The sequence below is a fragment of the Equus asinus genome, chromosome 16 (assembly GCF_041296235.1).
Source record: "Equus asinus isolate D_3611 breed Donkey chromosome 16, EquAss-T2T_v2, whole genome shotgun sequence".
Classification (NCBI taxonomy): Eukaryota; Metazoa; Chordata; class Mammalia; order Perissodactyla; family Equidae; genus Equus; species Equus asinus.
In genome coordinates this window covers 20863971-20883123 of record NC_091805.1, presented here as the reverse complement: position 1 = coordinate 20883123, position 19153 = coordinate 20863971, and the positions used below count along the sequence as shown (strand labels likewise).

At 41.7% G+C, this 19153-nt stretch overlaps 1 protein-coding gene across 1 annotated transcript in view; it reads left to right on the top strand.

Annotated features, from left to right (window-relative positions):
- LPAR3 (lysophosphatidic acid receptor 3) overlaps positions 1-19153 on the top strand; it is a 72682-nt gene that overhangs the window by 12255 nt on the left and 41274 nt on the right. The window contains exon 2 of the mRNA XM_014830128.3: positions 10556-11312. Within this exon, the coding sequence (XP_014685614.1) occupies positions 10577-11312 (736 nt within the window). The 5' untranslated portion in view covers positions 10556-10576. The remainder of the gene's footprint in view (positions 1-10555; positions 11313-19153) is intronic.

Sequence of the window (19153 nt, the reverse complement as noted above, 5' to 3'; positions counted from 1 at the left end):
ACAGGATTTGGGAATTATTCAATAAAATTGAACACATTTTTATTTTGTTCTGATTACAATCAAGGTTCTGTGTTTGTGCTTCAAAGAACAGGGAGACAGAAAGATACCAGCTCTGCTCTCAACAGATTTGGAAGGGAGATTAAGACAAATAAATATTTAATAAAGTGTGCTAAATGCCACAGGAGAGGTACCAAGTATTTCTCAACCAAATTTCTTGAAAGAATAACCTATACTTTTTTTCTACTTCTGTATCCCCTAAGTATTATTCAACACAGTGTGATCAGGTTTCTATCTCCTCTCCTTCCAACCAGCTGACTGAAACTAACCAATGCATGAACCAGACATTTGTGTGCATCTACTACATGATGCTGTGTTGGGCAGCAGGTGCACGAACCTAAGTAAGAACCTGTTCTAGCCCTTATGAAGCCAACAGTCTGGTGGCAAAGGCTGACACTGAGGCAGAGAATGCTTCTACAGTACAATATCAGGCGATTTTTCCCCCAGTGGCTAAAAGAGAGTCTGAATCTAGTAAATACAAAGTCATTTTAGGAGAATCAATGTATACATGTATGAAAGTGCCAGTTGTATGGGTTTGTATAGTTCCAGAGTCAAGGACTGCCTCTCATCCCCCCCAGCCATGTTCGTATTCTCAGTGGAAGGAGTATGTGGAAGAATAGAGGTGAAGAGCGCTAGAATAAGAGGAGGCTACTGATGGAACAGGGACGAGCTTATTCCTGAGCTCCCCTCTCAGTGCCTTGAGGCCCCAGAGTTCTTCGTCTACTCATGGACTTTGTCTTTATTATGTTCCCAGGGTCCAAAGATCCTCTGTCATTATAGCATCTTCACCAAGGCTGCAGGCTACTGAACTTGTGGGAGAGCAGCACTTATCCAGCAGCCCCCATGGCTGGCCCCCGCCACTGGAAGTGTCACTGGGGAGGATGGGTCAGTGGTGCCCACCACAATGCAGCCCTTGTAGCTGTGTCTGCGTTGCCTCGCATCAGGATGAGTGCCCCCGGGCTCAGGTTGTCACCCCCCCCCCCAACTTGTCTTCCTAACACGCATCATAAAGAAAAGTCTACTGCTTCATTCTCTGCAGTATCTAGTTTCAAATCTGGTTTATTTTTAGGCCAAAATTATTTTTATTCCATGTCATTTATTTCCAAGGTTTACAAGACCAGAAGCACAGATAGAATTGGAACTGATCTTGGATTACAAGAAGGACATCTATGAGGTGGACTCCAGTATGCAGGGATCTGTTGGAATACAATATAGTTGTCTTTATTTTGTGTAACCCTTATAAGCGAGGGTAAATCACTCATTTACTGAATCACTTACTATATGTAGAGAAATTTACTAAGGTTCTGGTATGCATAAGGGGACATTGAGGGCATCAGAAGAATGATGACACTGGTCCATGCCCTTTGGGATATGATTTATTCCTCTTTCCTTCTCTGAGAGTTGTTATATTTATAACTAGGAAATGTTGTATGTGCTAGATCTTGCTAAAAGATTCAAGAAAAACCATAATATAGTAAAACCTTGCAAATTTTGTTTGTATTATAATATGCTTTAAATGACTTCTGTATTATTCAGAGTTTTACAGGAAACAGATGATCCAGTTAAACTGGTAACTGGGGGAGGGCAGAGTTCATGGAAACCAGCGAGAGATGGCGCAGTGCCCCAGAGTAGCAGTTAACATCCCTCAACCTGACAGCCAAGGAAAGGGAGAAGGGGAGTTTCCAGTATGGAGAGGCTGCCTGATGGGAGCTACCCCAGCCAACCCACAGCAACCTGGCAGGGAAGGAGCGGGGGAAACCAGTATCTCAGCCTCAAACTCCTTCCTCCTCCCCATCTCTTGCTGTCCCTCTCGTTGGCAGGAGCTGGAGGGCAAGGGAGCCTGTTGATGTGGTCCCTCAGGGTAAAGAGAAGGTTGGAGAGGGGAGCTGGAGGGGCCAATGGATGAGATCAGGCACAGCATTCAGATGCCTTTTCTATGCATTTCTATGGGCTAGCAGCAGATGTGCTATTTTACCACCAGATGGGCACGGGGAGGGAGAGGGAGGCAGGAGGGCGAGGCCATGAGCTTCCTGCCTCCGTGATGAATGCTACTTCCTGACTAAAGCTGGCAGTCCTGGAGGAGACTCTGGTTGGTTTAGCAGTAGCAGTTCTCTCTTTTAGAAGCTCTGAAGCCTTGATTAAGCAACTGTTTCCCACTACAGCCACATGCTTTGAAAATACGATTTTCCTTTCCCTAGAGAGTTTCAGGATGCAGTCAGGCACTAACCTGGGCTGGTGTGGTCTCCAGACGCATGGCAGGGTCACTGCCCATCACTGTTGACTTGTCACTGGTAACAGGGGGGATTATTTTGAACAAACCACATAGAGCAAGAGACTCTTGAATATCGTTCTCAGAACAGGAGGCAGGAGATGGGTCACAAATGGAGTGAGAGCAAGGGAATGCAGTACCACAGTGAGGTTAGGACCGACAGTTTGCACGAAAAGTTTTCTGTTGCGAATTTTACAACATAAATCGAATTTTCTTCTCATAGGAAGTCGTTTGCTGTAAGCAGGAACTTCAGAATTTCTCAACATGTATTTTCAGAGTGAGAAAATTCTTTGTACAAGAAGACTATCTCTTTCAGCTATGAATGCCCACACTTTAAATTTTGGCATTCTCTCCTCCTTCAAAAAGTAAAGCTACTGACATGTGACTATACAATGCTCTAAGGATTATTTGCTATGTAATAGAACATATGGAGTTATATTATGTATAAATATTATCAATTTTAAGCATTTTGATTAGTGTCTTTCCTTTTAAGAGGGTCAAAGGACAAAATGTGTTTGTTCTCTTTCTACTCTAATGAATTAGATGAGATTAAAATTGTATAATAGATAAAACAAACACCATTAAAGATTTACATTACATTTGGATAAGCTAAGTCGGGGAATTTGCTGATCCTGTAAATTCTGTCTCACCTCTTTTATTTGGTTTAGTTCTGTATGTTTCCAAATTTGCTTTCCTGTTTAATCAAGAGGTTTAAGACAGTCTGCAGTCATCAGTGACATTTGGGGAACAATGCTTTTGATTATAGTTCTTTACTAAACAAGGCATAGAGTAGAGGCCGTGTGTATATACCATGGCATCTTGGAAGTCTACCCACTCGATGGAGAGAGAGAGAAAGCAGTAGTTGGACCAACTGACATACAACAGGCCGGTCCTCCCTACATAAACATGCACTGGCACAGTGACCTATTTGTTCTGCTCGGCTCGGGCTGCAGCTCTCCCCTGCGTGTCACTCCCTCTGAGCAGAAGATGACTTGAGGCACGGAAGTTTCTCATTTCCCAAGTGAACCCAGGGTGTGCCTGCCCCTCCTCTGTGTGGCTGTGCTCTTGGGACCTTTACTAACAGTAGAGGTGCTGAGGTGTATTGTGGTGACCTGGCTGCCATGTGGAGAACAGAGGATCTAAATCCCAACAATTTTATGTGCCTGAGTTTACCATTCATTGTTAAGCAACAGAACAATGAAACTTTAGCAAAGTTGAATTTAGCTTTCTTAGGAGAAATGATCTACTGTTTTAAGCTAGGGGAGCAGATTTGTAACAGCCCTGCAGTTAACAGGTACTCCTAAATATTAGCTTTCCCCAAGAGTATCAGGGGCCTCCAGTACTCTATTCTAGACAATGTCTGTTTAAACTGAATCTCGAACAACTTGCTACTCCTCTGTGTGTATTACCATAGCAAAGAGTAAAGTAACTGCTCATGAAGCATGTGGACTTTATTTTGAAATTATTGCATTATAGTAGAGTTGATAACACCCTCTCCCCACTCTCGTTTAAAAAATTTTTTTAAATATTTATTTATACAACAGTTTTATGTTTACAGAGAAATTGAGCAGATAGTGTAGAGTTCCCATCTTATATCCCTCTCCTGCATGCGATTTCCCTTATTATTAACATTCACATTAATATCATACATTTGTTATAATTAATGAGCTGATGTAGATACATGATTATTAACTGAAGTCCATACTTTGTTCAGATTTCTTTAGTTTTTACCTAATGTCCTTGTTCTTTTCCAGGATCCACATTATATTTAGTTGTTACGTCTCCTTAGGTTTCTCTTAGCTGTGACAGTTTCTCAGGTTTTCCTTGTTTTTGATGACCCTGAAGGTTTTTGAGACATCCTGATCAGGAATTTTGTAGACTGTCTCCCAGTTGGGATTTGTCTGAGGTTTTTCTTGTGATCAGACTGGGGTTATGGGTTTTTGGGAGGAGCATCACAGAGTAAAGTGCCGTTCTTACCATATATCGAGATTACGGACTAGCAACATGACTTAACGCTGTTGATATTGACCTTGATCACCTGGCTGAAGTTGCATTAGTCAAGTTTCTCCACTGAAAAGTGACCCCCCCAGGCCCCCACACTGTCCTCTTTGAGAGGAAGTCATGCACAGCCCGCAGTAAGGAGTGGGGAGTTATGTTATCCTCCTTTAGGGTGGAATATCTGCATACTTTATTTGGAATTCTTCTGCATGGCAGATTTGTCTCTTCTTTCTCATTTATTATTTTATTCCATCATTTATTTGTATCAGTATGGACTCACAGATGTTTATTTTATACTTTGAGTTATGAGCCAATACTACTTCATTTACTGTCACTCAGACTGTTCCAGCGTTGGCCTTTGGGTTGCCCTCTCTTTTGAAGTTATGTTCAAAGAGGAATCCTGGTTTCTCATGTCCATACTGATAGGGGACAGGTCCCTGTTGTGGGACTGCCCTTTAGACCACCCTGTCTTGTCTGCTGTGGTGAAGCTGCTGTTCAAGGGTGGCAAACCCTACTCCTCGCACCTCTCAGCCAGCAGGGCTTGGAGCCAAGTCTATAGAGGGAAATGAAAGAGTCATGAGACCCAAATTAGAGAGTATGCAGAAGAAGAAGAAAGTAATAATGCTCAGTTTGGGTAAATGGCTAGAGTTCATGCGGGCATGTATGTGTGCACAAGGATACTTCATTTAACAAGTATTTACTGAGTTCCTACTATGTGCAGGGCATTTTTCCAGGCCCTGGGGATGTGTCATAAGAACACAAAGTCCCTGACTCCTAAGTGCATGGGGAGACAGACCATAGCCCCAAGACGTTAGAGTCAGGTAGTGAGAAACTCTGTAAAGAAAAATAGAGCAGAGTTACAGGGTGAAAGTGCAGGAGGGTAGGGTGAGGTGTTCTTTTAGAGAGTGACAGGGAAGGGATCTCTGGTGAAGTGACATTTGAGCCAGAATGAGGTGGAGAAAGGAGTCTGTGAGTATGTGGGGGAAGAGGTTCGGGGCAGAAGGAACAGCAAGTCCAGACGCCTTGAAACCAAGAGCTGAAATGAACCTCAGGGATCATATATGGATCTGAACCTCCCATGCTATCCCAGTTTTGCCATTAAAATGAATTATTAAAAAGAATTTAGTGAGCAAAGGTAATTGCTTATGCAGAAGTGGTCTCTTTTCCGGCTGTTAGCTACCTGTTAGCCTAACCTTCAAGTCCCATTTGGCTGGGGTTTCCAGACAGGAGAGGCCTCTTCTGCATTTGTGGACCAGAGGAAAGAAAATATGCCCAGCACCGAGTGACCTTGATTTTGATGCACTCTGATTCTTCCTGGGAGGAGGAGGGGAGTGCTGTTGAAAGCCAGCTGAAAGGCCAGCAGCAACTTGTCTTGTAAGATGCAGCTAGAAATACAAGCTGCTTGAGTGGTTTTCAGATGTCTTAATTTTCATAATTGTTTCCACATTATGGACTGGCTGGACGTTTTTTCAGAGAATCCAGTTGGGAGAGTCTAAATGAAAGCTTTGCTCATGAAGTTTTCATTTGGATTCCACATATAGACTTTCTAAACCATCACTTTATGAAGTCTTAAATTACTGAAGTTTGAAGCTGCGGTAATAGCTCCAAAGTTTAACATCTTTTGTTTCTGGGTCAGAACTATTCAAATCCTTTAAACCTTTAGTATAAAAAAAAGAGAGAAAAGAAAAGAAAAAAACAGCTTGGGATTTGGCAGAATTAAAGTTTAGCAACATTTAACTAGTCTTGAAATTGACCATATTGTGTGGCCTCACTTAGCGTAACATTTGAAAACATATTTTCAGAAAATTGTCTTTTCTACACTTTTCAGGGCTAGTAAAACAAAAAACAAAAACCCAAAGGCTATTTAGAATGCCCCATTTTTTTAATAGTGCAAAACAGTCCTTGAAGGTGATTTGATCAGATTGTTCTATTTTGGTAATTCTATGTTATTGTCAGTATCACTGTAGTTCTTAGTTGTCTGGTGTTTTGGGTGGTGGGGAGAAGGTATAGTGTTGTAGATTAGCATGGGAGCACAGCTGCCAGAGTAGAATCCAGGGTCTTCCCCTTTCTAGTTGTGTGACCATCAGGAAGGGTGCTTCTGTTTCCTCATCTGCAGAATGGATGGAATAATAGTATCTATATCATTCTTGGGAGGATTACAGAAGATGACCCATGTGAAATGCTTAGTCCAGCACCTGGCACCAAGTGATCACTCAAATATTAGCAATTAAAAATAGTAATAATGAAGTGGAGATATTAAGTAACTCACCCAAGAACACAGAGTTAATAAGTGAAGGAGTTCTCTAATTGTCCTAGTTAGGAGGTGATGTGTAAGTCAGCAAAGGCATTTAACTAAACCTTTTCATTTTAGTGGGGGAAGAGAGAGTGTAGGATGTAGATTCATTCATTTATTCTACCAGTGCTGATACTATAGACATGACCTCAAAAGGCAAGGTCCCTCCTCTGCTCGAACAGAACAGTGTAGTGGAGGGGGTTGGACATTAAAGGCATAAACACAAAGAGAATATGTGATGAATGACAAGTGCTCTGATGAAGATAAAACAGGACTCTCTCATAGTGAGCGCTGTGGAGTTTCTTTGGATTGCTCAGAGAAGATTTCTCAGTGGAGGGGATGTTTAAGCCAGGATCACAGAATCATATTTGAAGGCTTGAGAGAGGTCAAGATGATAAATCCATCGTTTCTTATAAGCTGACTAAAGTTTTTGGTAATTTCTAGCTAAGGAAATATGGTGATCTGTAGTTAATATGTATTAGAGCCTGTCAACAAGCTTAGCAACATATGGCAGAGGAGGAAAAATCAAAAGTACTCATTCATAGAACATCCACTTATTCACTTTTGGAACTCTGAGGTGATTACGTTAGGAAACATCTATAGGAGAGCTGGAGAGAGTGACATCCTGATGTGCTTAGTTGTCAGCATATAGGGTTATATAGTTACATGAAGTTTTAAATAGGAAACCATTTTATTTTCATTATCACTGAAAAACTCTAAAATGTGCTGTGCTGGTAAGAGTAGTAATAATGAACATAAGCAAATCCTTGAGGCTTTTCCTTTGAACATTAATTTTGATTTTTCAGAGCTGTAGTTGTCAAAGGAAGGTAAAATACATTAAGTAGAATGTGTGCTCCCAAGAAAGAATTTGTAAAGCAATATTTAAAAGCCTATTTGTTTATTACAGAAATGTAGAACATAGGAAAAACTGGAAACAATTTTTTAAAAATTCTGCTATTCTTAATTAACTATTTACTATTTTGAAATTGTTTTACTTATCTTTTTCTATGTCTTTTAAAAATAGCCAACACACACAAATATATACATGTGTGTATATATATATACACACAAATACACATATGTATGAATACATACATATGTAGTTATTGGCAATGAAAATAATGGCTCGTGGTTTTTCTCATGTTAACACAGCTTCACGATAAACATGAGTTTCAGTGGTTCTATAATATTCCGTCCTGTGGGATCTTTTTCATCAATTCCCTATATGAACTTTTTTTCTCTCATTGCCTGCTTCTCCCCAAAGTAGAATTCTGGCCTGGGAGGTAAGGAGCTACTTGGTGGAAGTTCTGGTTAGTCATGGGTTTTCTGTGGTTTCTCAACTTTGTAAGACAACAGTACTTCTCAGTCTCAGGACAGTTTTTGTTAAAACATGTCTAAGAATGTGCCATTTTGACTTTGATGGGAGAATGTTGAATTTGAAAATTTTAAAGTGAAAATCATTGAGGTTTTAGAGCATCCTGTAATTATAAACTCAACCAAATTTATGAACCAAAATTAAAATTTTAAGACCTCTTCAAAAGGATATTAGCATAATTTTAACCAGTTTTTGGTAGTATCTTAATTCCAACATCTTTCTGACATATTAATCTTGATATTACTGATGAATTAATCAAGGATAATGTAACTTTTAAATTAGAAACGTGTTTCTCTTAGCTCTCTAGGGCATGTAACAAAATAAAATACATAAATTATTTTTTATTAGTGAAAGGACACATAAAATTGCATCATTAAAATTTCTTATGTGGTTCTTAGATTGTCTTGAATTTCTGTATACTTTCAACACTGTTGAAAGCTGAATTTCCTCCTTGGATATTTAAATTGGATTTCACTAGATTAGTATCTTCTATTCAACTCTCATCTGCTACTGGTGGGATTAGAAATAGAATCTGTCTCAAGGGCAGTTTGATATATGTATCAGCAGCCTTTAAATAAATTTATATCCTTTACTTCATCAATTTGAAACCTTTGGGTTAATTCTAAGGAAATAATTGACCAAATATGTAAAGATTAATCCACAAGAATGTAGCCTTGCTTATAAAAGTGAAATATTGGAAACAACCTAAATGTCCAACATTTAGGGATTGGTTGAGTGAAATGTGCTATATTCACATACTGGAATATTATAAAGCTGTTAAAATCATCATATGTATCTGTATTTTTAATTTGGGAAAATTATGGTATAGTGTAGATATTTTGGCCTGTTTTATGGGGTTATCTGATATTGGCAGTTAAATATTGGTGAATATCTGCCAAAGGGAGCAATTTTTGTTTTGTCATTGTTAAAACTGCGTCCCCCTCCTTTGTAGTTGAAAGGCACTAGAACCATTTGTCTCTTGAGACCACTCCCAGTTTAAGCATATAAAATGACCTTTTACCTTCCATTTGCCATGATAGAGAAGGAAGTATCTAATTCATTTACAAGGATCATTACCCTATTAGAATATAATTAAAAAGAAGACTGTCTGAGATACACTTCTGTTTTGTACTGCTTCAAACTGATATCTGATCTACTTATCCTGATTCTGGATATGGTATTATATTGCAGAATTTGTAAGAACCGTAATAGCTGGGGATTTCTATTAAGCTTTTGCTGTTAGAGCCGCTTTGTTCTCACCAGTGGACGGCTCTGTGCCTGGGCCTACTGGATCTCTGGTTCTCCAGCAAGTAAATTGCAGCCTCATTCCTTGTGAGGGAGCCCACAGTCATTCTCCCCAGAAGATAGATTTCCTGGCCTTCAATCCCAGTCTTCTTTGATTGGACGCTTCATGGCCGTGGCCAGACCACTGCAAGGCAGAACACCTGGTCTTTCCACCAAGCATAGATGGATGGGCATCCTTAGAGCTTCATCCCAGCTCCTCCTTGCCTGGAATCCCTCACTTTTGGGGTCCAAAAGATCTTGACCTGAGATTAGTACCTTCTCTGTCTGCCTGATACCCTGGTTTGGAGATTACTTTCAGACATGTGTCCTGAAGACTTGCCCTCACTTGGCAGGCATGTCCTCACATCCGCATGGGGTTGGACATCTTCCCAAATTCCACATCTCAGTTTTGCCCATGGAGGCCTGCTCTTCCACCACTTGCTGTGTTCAAGAGAGCCCAAGGAAGGAAACTGACTTGAAGTGATTGAGTTGGAAAATTCAGTAAACAAATTCACATTTGTACGGTGTGGATTAGGAGAATATGAGGAAGAAATGAACAAGAAGGTCAGGAAGGGGTATTGAGACCAAAGTCCCCAGCCCTGCACCGCAGGCTTAACAAGTGAGTGCTGTCATTGTAGCTGGAAACCAAAAGATGGCAAAAGGAGGATCAGGAGTAGAATCGGAAGTGGTGGAAAACTAATCTCTTGGGGAAGCCGTTTGGTCGTGTGAAGAGTAATTCAACCCCAATTATCTTGGCAAGAAGGTGCCAGACATTACCAACCTGCCCTTGATTAATGAACTGAACCCACACATAAGAACTGAGCTGGAAATCACCAGGAGGAAGCATTAATTGTGCTGCGTTTAACCGTTACCAAGGCAGAGTGCATTTTTCAGGCCTCAGAATATTTGACCTACTGCTGCCTCAATGATCATTCATTCATTCATTCATTCAGCCAGCCAGTCAGCCAGCCATTCAGCAAATATCTGTCATGTGGCAGCCAGGGCAGATGGGTCCTGGGATTGTAATGGTAAACAAAACAGACACAGACCCTCCCTCACTGAGCTTATGGCCTAGCCTGGGAAATGGACAACACTGATGAGAGATGAATGCTGTGATAGGAGGTCAGGGGCTGGGGTCCTGGAGCAAGGGACATTCACACTGAGATCTGAAGGATTAGCAGGAGTTGACTAGAACAAGAGGCTTAGCAGTGGCAATTGGTGGGCTAGTGATTGATTTTGCAAAGAGTGATATTTGTTTCTTCTTTAAATTTCTTTCTAGGATGTTCGGTTCTTCTCCACAATGAATGAGTGTCACTATGATAAGCAGATGGACTTTTTTTATAATAGGAGCAACAGTGACACTGTCGATGAGTGGACAGGAACGAAGCTTGTGATTGTTTTGTGTGTTGGAACGTTTTTCTGCCTGTTTATTTTTTTTTCTAATTCTCTGGTCATCGCAGCAGTGATCAAAAACAGAAAGTTTCATTTCCCCTTCTACTACCTGTTGGCTAACCTAGCTGCTGCAGATTTCTTTGCTGGAATTGCCTATGTATTCCTGATGTTTAACACTGGCCCAGTTTCGAAAACTTTGACAGTCAACCGCTGGTTTCTCCGCCAGGGGCTTCTGGATACTAGCTTGACCGCCTCCCTGACCAATTTGCTGGTTATTGCTGTGGAGAGGCACATGTCAATCATGAGGATGCGGGTCCACAGCAACCTGACCAAAAAGAGGGTGACGCTGCTCATTTTGTTCGTCTGGGCCATTGCCATCTTTATGGGGGCAGTCCCCACACTGGGCTGGAATTGCCTCTGTGATGTCTCTGCCTGCTCTTCCCTGGCCCCCATTTACAGCAGGAGTTACCTCATTTTCTGGGCTGTGTCCAACCTCGTGGCCTTCTTCATCATGGTTGTGGTATATCTGCGGATCTACATGTATGTCAAGAGGAAAACCAATGTCTTATCTCCACATACAAGTGGGTCCATCAGCCGCCGGAAGACACCCATGAAGCTAATGAAGACGGTGATGACTGTCTTAGGTAAGAGGAACCAAGTGAGCCATTATTCCCATCCCTTCAGCAAATATTTATTGAGTACCTACTATATACAAGGCACTTACTAGGTAGTAGGAATGCAGCAGTGAACAAGATCAGATGCAAAGCCCCACCTACCTGGAACGTATACTCTAATAGGGGAAGACAAGCTAAGTGTTATCATGGGGATAAACAAAATAATTTTATAATAAATGTTATTATAAAGTTTATAAAATAAGATATTGATAAGTCCTCAGGGAAAAATGAAGCAGGGGAGCGAGATAAGGAGAGCAGGTATAGTTTGTAATTTTAAAAAGTGTTGTGAGAGACAGCTTCATCTAGAAGATGACTTTTGAGCAGAGACGTGAAGGTGGTAGGGAGTGGGCCATGTGGGTGTCTGGGGAAGGGGGTTCCAGGCAGAAGATGCAATAAGCATAGGAGCGCTGAGCAGCGAGGAGGCCGGGTGGCTGGAGTGGAGTGAGCAAGGGGAGAGGAGGAGGAGATAAGGTCAGAAGGCTGATGGCATGGGGGTGGGGCAACTCAGATTATATGGGGCTACACAGTTATCATAAGGAATTATTTGGCTTTTCTGAGTGAGATGAGAAGCCATTGGAAGGTTTTGAACAAGGGAATGACATGATCTGACCTACATTTTAAGGGCATCTTCCTGGCTGCTGTTTTGAGAAAATACTGTGATAGGGCAAGGGCGAAGTAAAAGAATTGCCTAAGAGGGCATTTCAGTACTTGGTGGGGATGACAGTGACAGGGACCACAGGGCAGTTTGGAGGTGAGGAGGTGTGGTCAGATTCTGGAGGTTTTTTAAATGGAAGGTTGATGAGATTTGCTGACTGGTGAGATACGAAGGGAGGTGAGAGGAGGAGGGAAGATGGGGAGTGCCAATCACCGAGATGGGCAAGACTGAACCGGAGGAGGTTCGCGGTGAAGGTCGGGAGTTTGGTTTAGGACAAGCGAAGTTTAGGATCCTATGAGACATCCAAGTGAGTTATTGAATCAGGAGTTCAGGATTTAGGTCCAGGCTGGAGATCTGTATTTGAGAGTCATTAGGGGAAGAAACGGTGTTTTAAACCACAAGACTGGGTGAGCTCACCATGGAGCTGGATGTGGATGGAGGACAGAAGACCAAGGAACGAGCCTCAAGGTACTCCAGTAAGGAGGGTGGGAAGGCAAGGGGCAACCAGCACAGGAGCTCCAGAAGGGGTAGCCAGAAACCCAGGAGAATATGGTGGCCTAGAAGCCACCAGAAGGAAGGAACTATCAGCAGTGTTAATACTCTTGAGAGGTGGAGTAAGACGAAGTCTTACTGGGTTTGACAAAGTGGTAGTTTTTTGGTGACCTTGAGAAGATCAGATTTGGTGTAGCCAAGAGCCTGGTCAAAATAAAATGAAGAAAGAATGGGAGAAGCTTTAGGACAGTGAGTTCGGACAGCTCTGAGGAGTTTTGCTCTGTACTATGAGCCCCATACCAAGAAGACACATTTCGTGTGAAGAATTTTCCCTTTGTTTTGTTCTCCCTATGGTAGGTGGCCTGTTCCAGTCCTGGGTTACAGGTAGAATTGGTGATGTGTGGGCAAACAAGAACTTTTTTGGTTTCACAGGCTTTGTCTTCTCTGTCAGAGAGGCCCTTTCTCACCATGTGTGGTGGCTGCAGCAATGAGGACTGTTATTGAGGGATATCCAGAAATATATTCCCATCAAGGCCCAATGCGAAGGGATTTTAAAATGAATTCTTGGGAAATAATTCCTATTAGAGGATGCAGGGTGTATGGGGTGTGGACTGGGAACCATCACAATGTCTCTAGGTGCTGAAACTGCTGGTCAGATTTGGAGGTCAGCAGAGGCATAGCATGATTGTTAAAATAATTTCAAACTGAGGATTTATTTTAGTTAACAAATAATTATGTAGTGTTTAATATGCGTCAAGCATTGTCCTCAGTGTTTTACACATATTGACTTACTTAATCCTCATGGCAACCCTGTGAGGTAGGTGCTACTATTATCTTCATTTACCGATGAAGAAACTGAGCAGAGAGTTCAAGTAGTATGCCCAAGGTCACTCAGCTGTTATTGGGGAAACCAACACTGACCAGGGGCCTTTGGAGTCCACGTGTTTCACACCACACTCTGCAGCTAGTATTGGTTTATTTGGACTTGTTGCTGGTCTCCTCTTTGTCTTTTCTGCTTTGCCACCTTGTTCTTCTTTTACTGTCTTGACAAGAACAGAGACAAGAGTAAGAAAGGGAAGAGTCACATTAATCAATTTTTCTGCCCTTGAGCTAGAAGGATATTGATGTTTTTGGTAAAGAGTAAAGTTTGGTATTTATTGGTAGTGTCAATGAACTCTGCTACTTTCCCTGGTTAACTTGCAAACATAATCGTTTGTTTGGCTATGTGTCTTGAGAAATTACCTACCTGATTAAAGGGAAAACTTTCTTTTTTTAGCATATTATACACCATACACAGCATGAGATAAAAAAAGGCTTCTGTAATCCCAGGTACAGAGAATAGAATTCTGAGAGACAGTTGTGGTCACTAGCTTCAGTTTCGTGTGTAATGTTGTCTGGAACATATGGAAGGGTTTAAAATAAAGGAGCTGTGTGGTTTTGGCAGGTGTGGTATTGGATAAGGAAAAACCAGAATAAACAGTGGAATTGCCCAGTAGGATAAGAGAAGTGGTGGCATTGAGATGGAACAACATTGGGGAATTGGTTAGTGGCAGGAAGACAGTTTGGCATCAAGCACCTGGGGAAGTTCCTAAGTGGTGAGACAGAGGGATCTGGTGGAAGACAGGAAGCTTGAGGACAGGGGAAATGAAACTGAAGAGCAAGATGGTATGAGGGTTTTTGACTTCCAGCTCCTGATTTCTTTGGATAAGAGAAGATTTGGGTTTTAGCCCTAACTTTTTCATTTTCTACAAGGGTGATCTGAAGCACATTAACTCAACTTTTCTTGGTTTAATTTCCTCATCTGAGGTGGAATAGACAATCTTTAAGTTCTTTCTAAGTTATAAAATTCAGTGATCCTCTTATAACAATAAGTAACCAAAGCCACACAGAGTTCATGGATTGACTGTGTATCGAAGCACGGAGTCTCCTCCGTGAGAACGTCTGCCACAGTATCTCTAGGGAGGAAGCCCCTCAGTTGCTCTTATCTGATGCATGTGACAATTCAGTTCCCTAAAACAAGTCTCTACCATATGACACTGTATTAGAAAAATCAACAGTGCTGGCATCTACCATTATTGTAGTCACTGGTTCTGAATATGTGTAAGTTAATAGCTTAATGCTTATTTCTATAGTGATTACCTGATTTAAATATCTTCATGATAAAGTGCTAAATATTTATATTTACTCATTGATACATATGTTGTAGGAAAGGTTAACAAGATTAAGGTTTCTTATAAACATACCTTTTTTTAAATATTAGAGAGTCAATCAGTATATGTTAGCTGTTTGTTAAATAGCATCTAAGAGGCAAAGAGTTGCATGAATTCACTGAGCTTAATCTCATTTCAGAGAAGAAAGAAGGATGGACAGGAGCTGGAGAGTTTGGGGAAGGCTTCTTAGAGGGCTTGGGATGTGATCTGGAAGGATGAGTGGCGTTTGTACTGGCAGGAAGGAAAGACATTCTAAGTAGGAGAAACAGCATAGTCAAAAGTGTGACGGTAGAATATCTAAAGCTTGTGCAGTACCACAAGATAGGCCCTGGGAAGCACAGGTACATGTTGTGGTACAACGAGAAAGAGCTCAACTGTGAGCCAAAAAAGTTTAGTTGGCCATCCTCTTTGGAAGGAGTGAGATAGACGAGATGACCTTTGGGTTTCTTTCCAGATCTGGGATTTTGGTTGAACACAAAAGCTTACAGAGCTGGATGGGGAGATTCTTTCCTTGTTGAGGGGTGCTGGTAGTGATGATGATGGTGTGAATTTTAAATCTGTGCATGATTGGAAAGGCATGTAGGCATTGTGTTCCCATTTCAGCAGCCCTGAGGCAGAATGCTTGCTCACCTCTGGGTTCTGATGTGTGATGGACCCTTTATGTGAAAGAAATTGCTTATTGAATGTTCTCATCGAAAAGACATTGGAGACATATGATCCTACTTTCCACAGGGCACCAAGGCCCTGCCTAGAGAGAATCCTATATTTTGAAATCCTACTTGTCAACAAGCCTTATCAGCTGCTGCAACCAAACACACAAGAAACCCACGTGGAAACTTCTCATTTATTGTCAAACAACACACAAGGTGAACTCTACGTACATGGATGTTTTGTTTCCCAGGAAATGGTCTCGACTTCTTTTATTTTGCGATGTCTTGAGATGCAGAAGAAAAGAAAGGTTGAAGGGATTTGTGAACCATACTTTAGAAATCTTCCGTGAACCTTCTTGTCTCTTCGGGTGGTGTTTTTCAAACTGTAGGTTGTGACCCACTAGCAAGTAATGAAATCAATTAGGAGGTTGTAAGTGACACTTTTTAAATAACATACAATAGATAAGAAGAGAAAGTATCGGGGGCCAGCCCGGTGGCCAAGTGGTTGGGTTCGTGGGCTCTGCTTCTGCGGCCCAGGGTTTTGCCGGTTGGAGTCCTGGGTGCGGATGTGGCGCCGCTTGTCGAGCCATGCTGAGGCGGCGTCCCTTGTGCCGCAGCTGGAGGGACCCACAGCTAAAGGTGCACAGCTATGTACGGCGGCGGGGCTGGGGGGTGCTTTGGGGAGAAAAAGGAAAAATAAAATCTTTAAAAAAAAAGAAGAGAAAGTAGAATGCATTGCATGTAATCAGTATAAGTATTGTTTCAAAATCTGTGTGTGTGTGTGTGTGTACTGGATTGTAATATAAAATGTATTTTTAATATGGGTTATCATCAAGAATGTTTGAAGAGCCATGGTCTTAGCATCAAGGTTTCTTGTTTGGCCGATCACATCTGAACTCTTTTAAAATAAGGGAAGTATTGTAGTTAAGGGACTTTGAAAAGGTTTGTAGTAATTGAAACGAAGAGCTAGATGTTTTCCTTCTCATTTCTCTCTCCCACCCCTCCACTTAGATCAGTGCTAAATCCTCCTTGCCTTTTCTCAGGGGAGAGAGGAAGGAGGAAAGGATGGTAAGAGAAGAAAAACAATACCCAGAGTTCTCACGCTAGGAAATGGGTGAAAATTAAGTACCATAATGAGCCTTGCTGGAGTACTACTAATAATCTACGTGGCGTTTCTGCAGCCTTACCTTTTTTTTCAGTGTTTTAAGACATAGTTCTCATTTGGTCTCATGGAAGTCCTGCAAGGGAAGTGAGGAAGATATTAGTATCCTCTTTTCCTGCCACCCGCCTCGATGCACCCTGTACTCAGCTGTAATTAATTATTTAGTTCCTCCTTTTCATCGCTAAACCTTTGCACGTGTAGGAATACCTTTCCTCTTCTTCTGCCTGGAAAACTCCCATTCATTTTGTAAGACTCAAGGGCCTATCTTCTCTGAGTCTTTCCTTACCCTATCTGGGTAAATCTGATTACTAGCCCCTTTGGGCCACCTCTTTGTTTTGTCCATACATTAATCAATGCATTTAACTGTTTACATGCCTTTATTTTGAACTAGGCTGTGTAATCTTTAAAGTCAGGGACTGTACTGTATCTATCTTTGCATAGCTAATGTGTAGCATGGTGTCTGGAAGACACTTGTTGAGATTACAATAGAATGAATAAGTGAGCAAATCAAGGTTCAGGGAAGTTAAGTGGCTTTTCAAAAGCTGGAACTAAAAGTAGAACCCAGGTTTCCTCACATCCAGCCTGGCCTTTGGCAGGCTCTGGCTGACATGCCTGTGAGGGAGAAGATGGCAGAGGACTGGGTGGGTATCCCATTTTATAATATGGGAAACTGAGGTCCCAGAAGGGTAAGTGATAGTGCTGTTTTGGGAGGAGAAAAACAAGTGAGTGTTTTTCAAGTGCCTGCTATGAGGAGGTCCACGTGTTACATGCTTTTAGGATTTTATTTCACCTCACCCTCATAACAAGTCTCTGCAGGTCTGTTTTGTAGATGAGGCAGCTCCAGTGGACTTAAGCATCTTGCTCATAGATCCATATTGGCAAAAATAAGAATAGTTAATATTGTGTGCCATATGTACATGGTTCTGAGAGCTTTACATGTTTTATTTCATGTAATCATCATGAGAACCTATGAGGGAGGTTCTGTTGTTGTTACCAGATGAGTAAACTGAGGCCCAGAGAGACTCAGTGTCTTGCCCAAGATTAGTAGCAGAGCTGAGATTAAAATCCAGGCAGATTGACTCCAGGCCCCGACTCTTCAAGGTTAGTTAGCAGCTTCTTGTAAGTGATAGAGCTGGGATGACGTTCACCCAAGTAATGAGGCTTGTATTTCCCTTGATATCTAGTTAAGATTACTTCTGTGAAGTCACTTAATCTCTCAATGTTGAGCTCGCTCTTGATTTGTTCTAAAGATTTTGCAGCGTGGTGGTGAAAGTGAAGACACAATCTCCTGGGGAATGACAGCTCTAGTCTTCAAACTTCATGCTCATTAAAGTATATGGCAAGAGTAGGGACTTTGGAATGGGGAAGGAAACAGACTTAAATCCTGGCTTTGCGGCTTCCAAGTTGTGTGACCCTGAACAATTTACCTAACCTCTCTGTGACTTAGTCTCCCCAGCTGTAAGATGGGGATAATATCAGTACCTCTGGCATGGTGAGGTTTGGAGGATACAGTGAAATAATGCCCGTAAAGCACTGAGCATAGTGCTTGGCAGATAGTAAGTACTAAGTAAATATTAACTACTCGTTTTGGGCCTTGGTTTGCGTCTGAAGAGCCTTACCCTGTATTCAAGCAGAGTGCCTTTTTGTTCCCAGTAATGTTACAGGAACTGTGGAGACGAGACTAGAGGCCCCCTGTTGGTGCCATCATGATGGCAGGTTTTGCGATGTGGACAAGTAGTCAGGAGGAAGCTGCCTGGGTGTGCTTTGCAGAGGCTGCCTGACAGCTGGCAAATGGCACCAGCTCAGTTTCTGCGGACCCAGGCCAATCTGAACACATGATCACCAAAGAAATGAAAAGTCCTGCGCTCGCATTGCTAGTCCCTATAAACACTCCCCGCCGTGAAGTTCTGTTAATGATTTCTGTCTCTGACAGATGATCTTTGCATTAATAATTCATTTCACTTGTGCAACATTTCTATAGAAAACATTATAAGTGAGACCCTGATCATCAAGTGTTAGCTTAATAAGAATCCTATAATACAGCACCAACATCTTGTGTGTGTAGATCTATTAAGACATTCCTCTTAAGAAACTGTCCCCACCTTGGTAACGCATCCTACCAGTACTTGTTAGTCGTTACTATTAGTAAGTACTGTTACCACTTTTACTAGGATTGGGAAATTTGCCCTTTGTCGGAAAAGAACTAGGACCAGAACCCAGGCCTTTTAATATTGCTTATGGGCTTCATCAGTGAAATGTCCTTGCTCCATTAAAAAAAAAAAGCATGCACACACACACACACACACACACACACACACAGGAACCAGGAGTCAAGAGAAGCTAATCAGAGTCCCCAGTAATTCTGAAACATTTGTTTTCAGCTTTTGTGGCCTTGCAGTGGCTGCTACATCACAGAAGCCTGCTTTCAATGCTTGAAAGCCTTGCATGCCTTAGTAATCAAATATCTGTCTAAAAAAAAAAGTTAAAGCTTTGCCTTTAAGAATGCTGAGTGAAATGATCAGATCGTTGGCCCTCAGGAGCTCTCTTGCTGCTGTGCACTCATATCAGACAGAGAATGACTAATTCTTTTCAGAGTCAAGACACCCAGGCACCAATCCTTAGTACACTGAGTCCAATGGCGT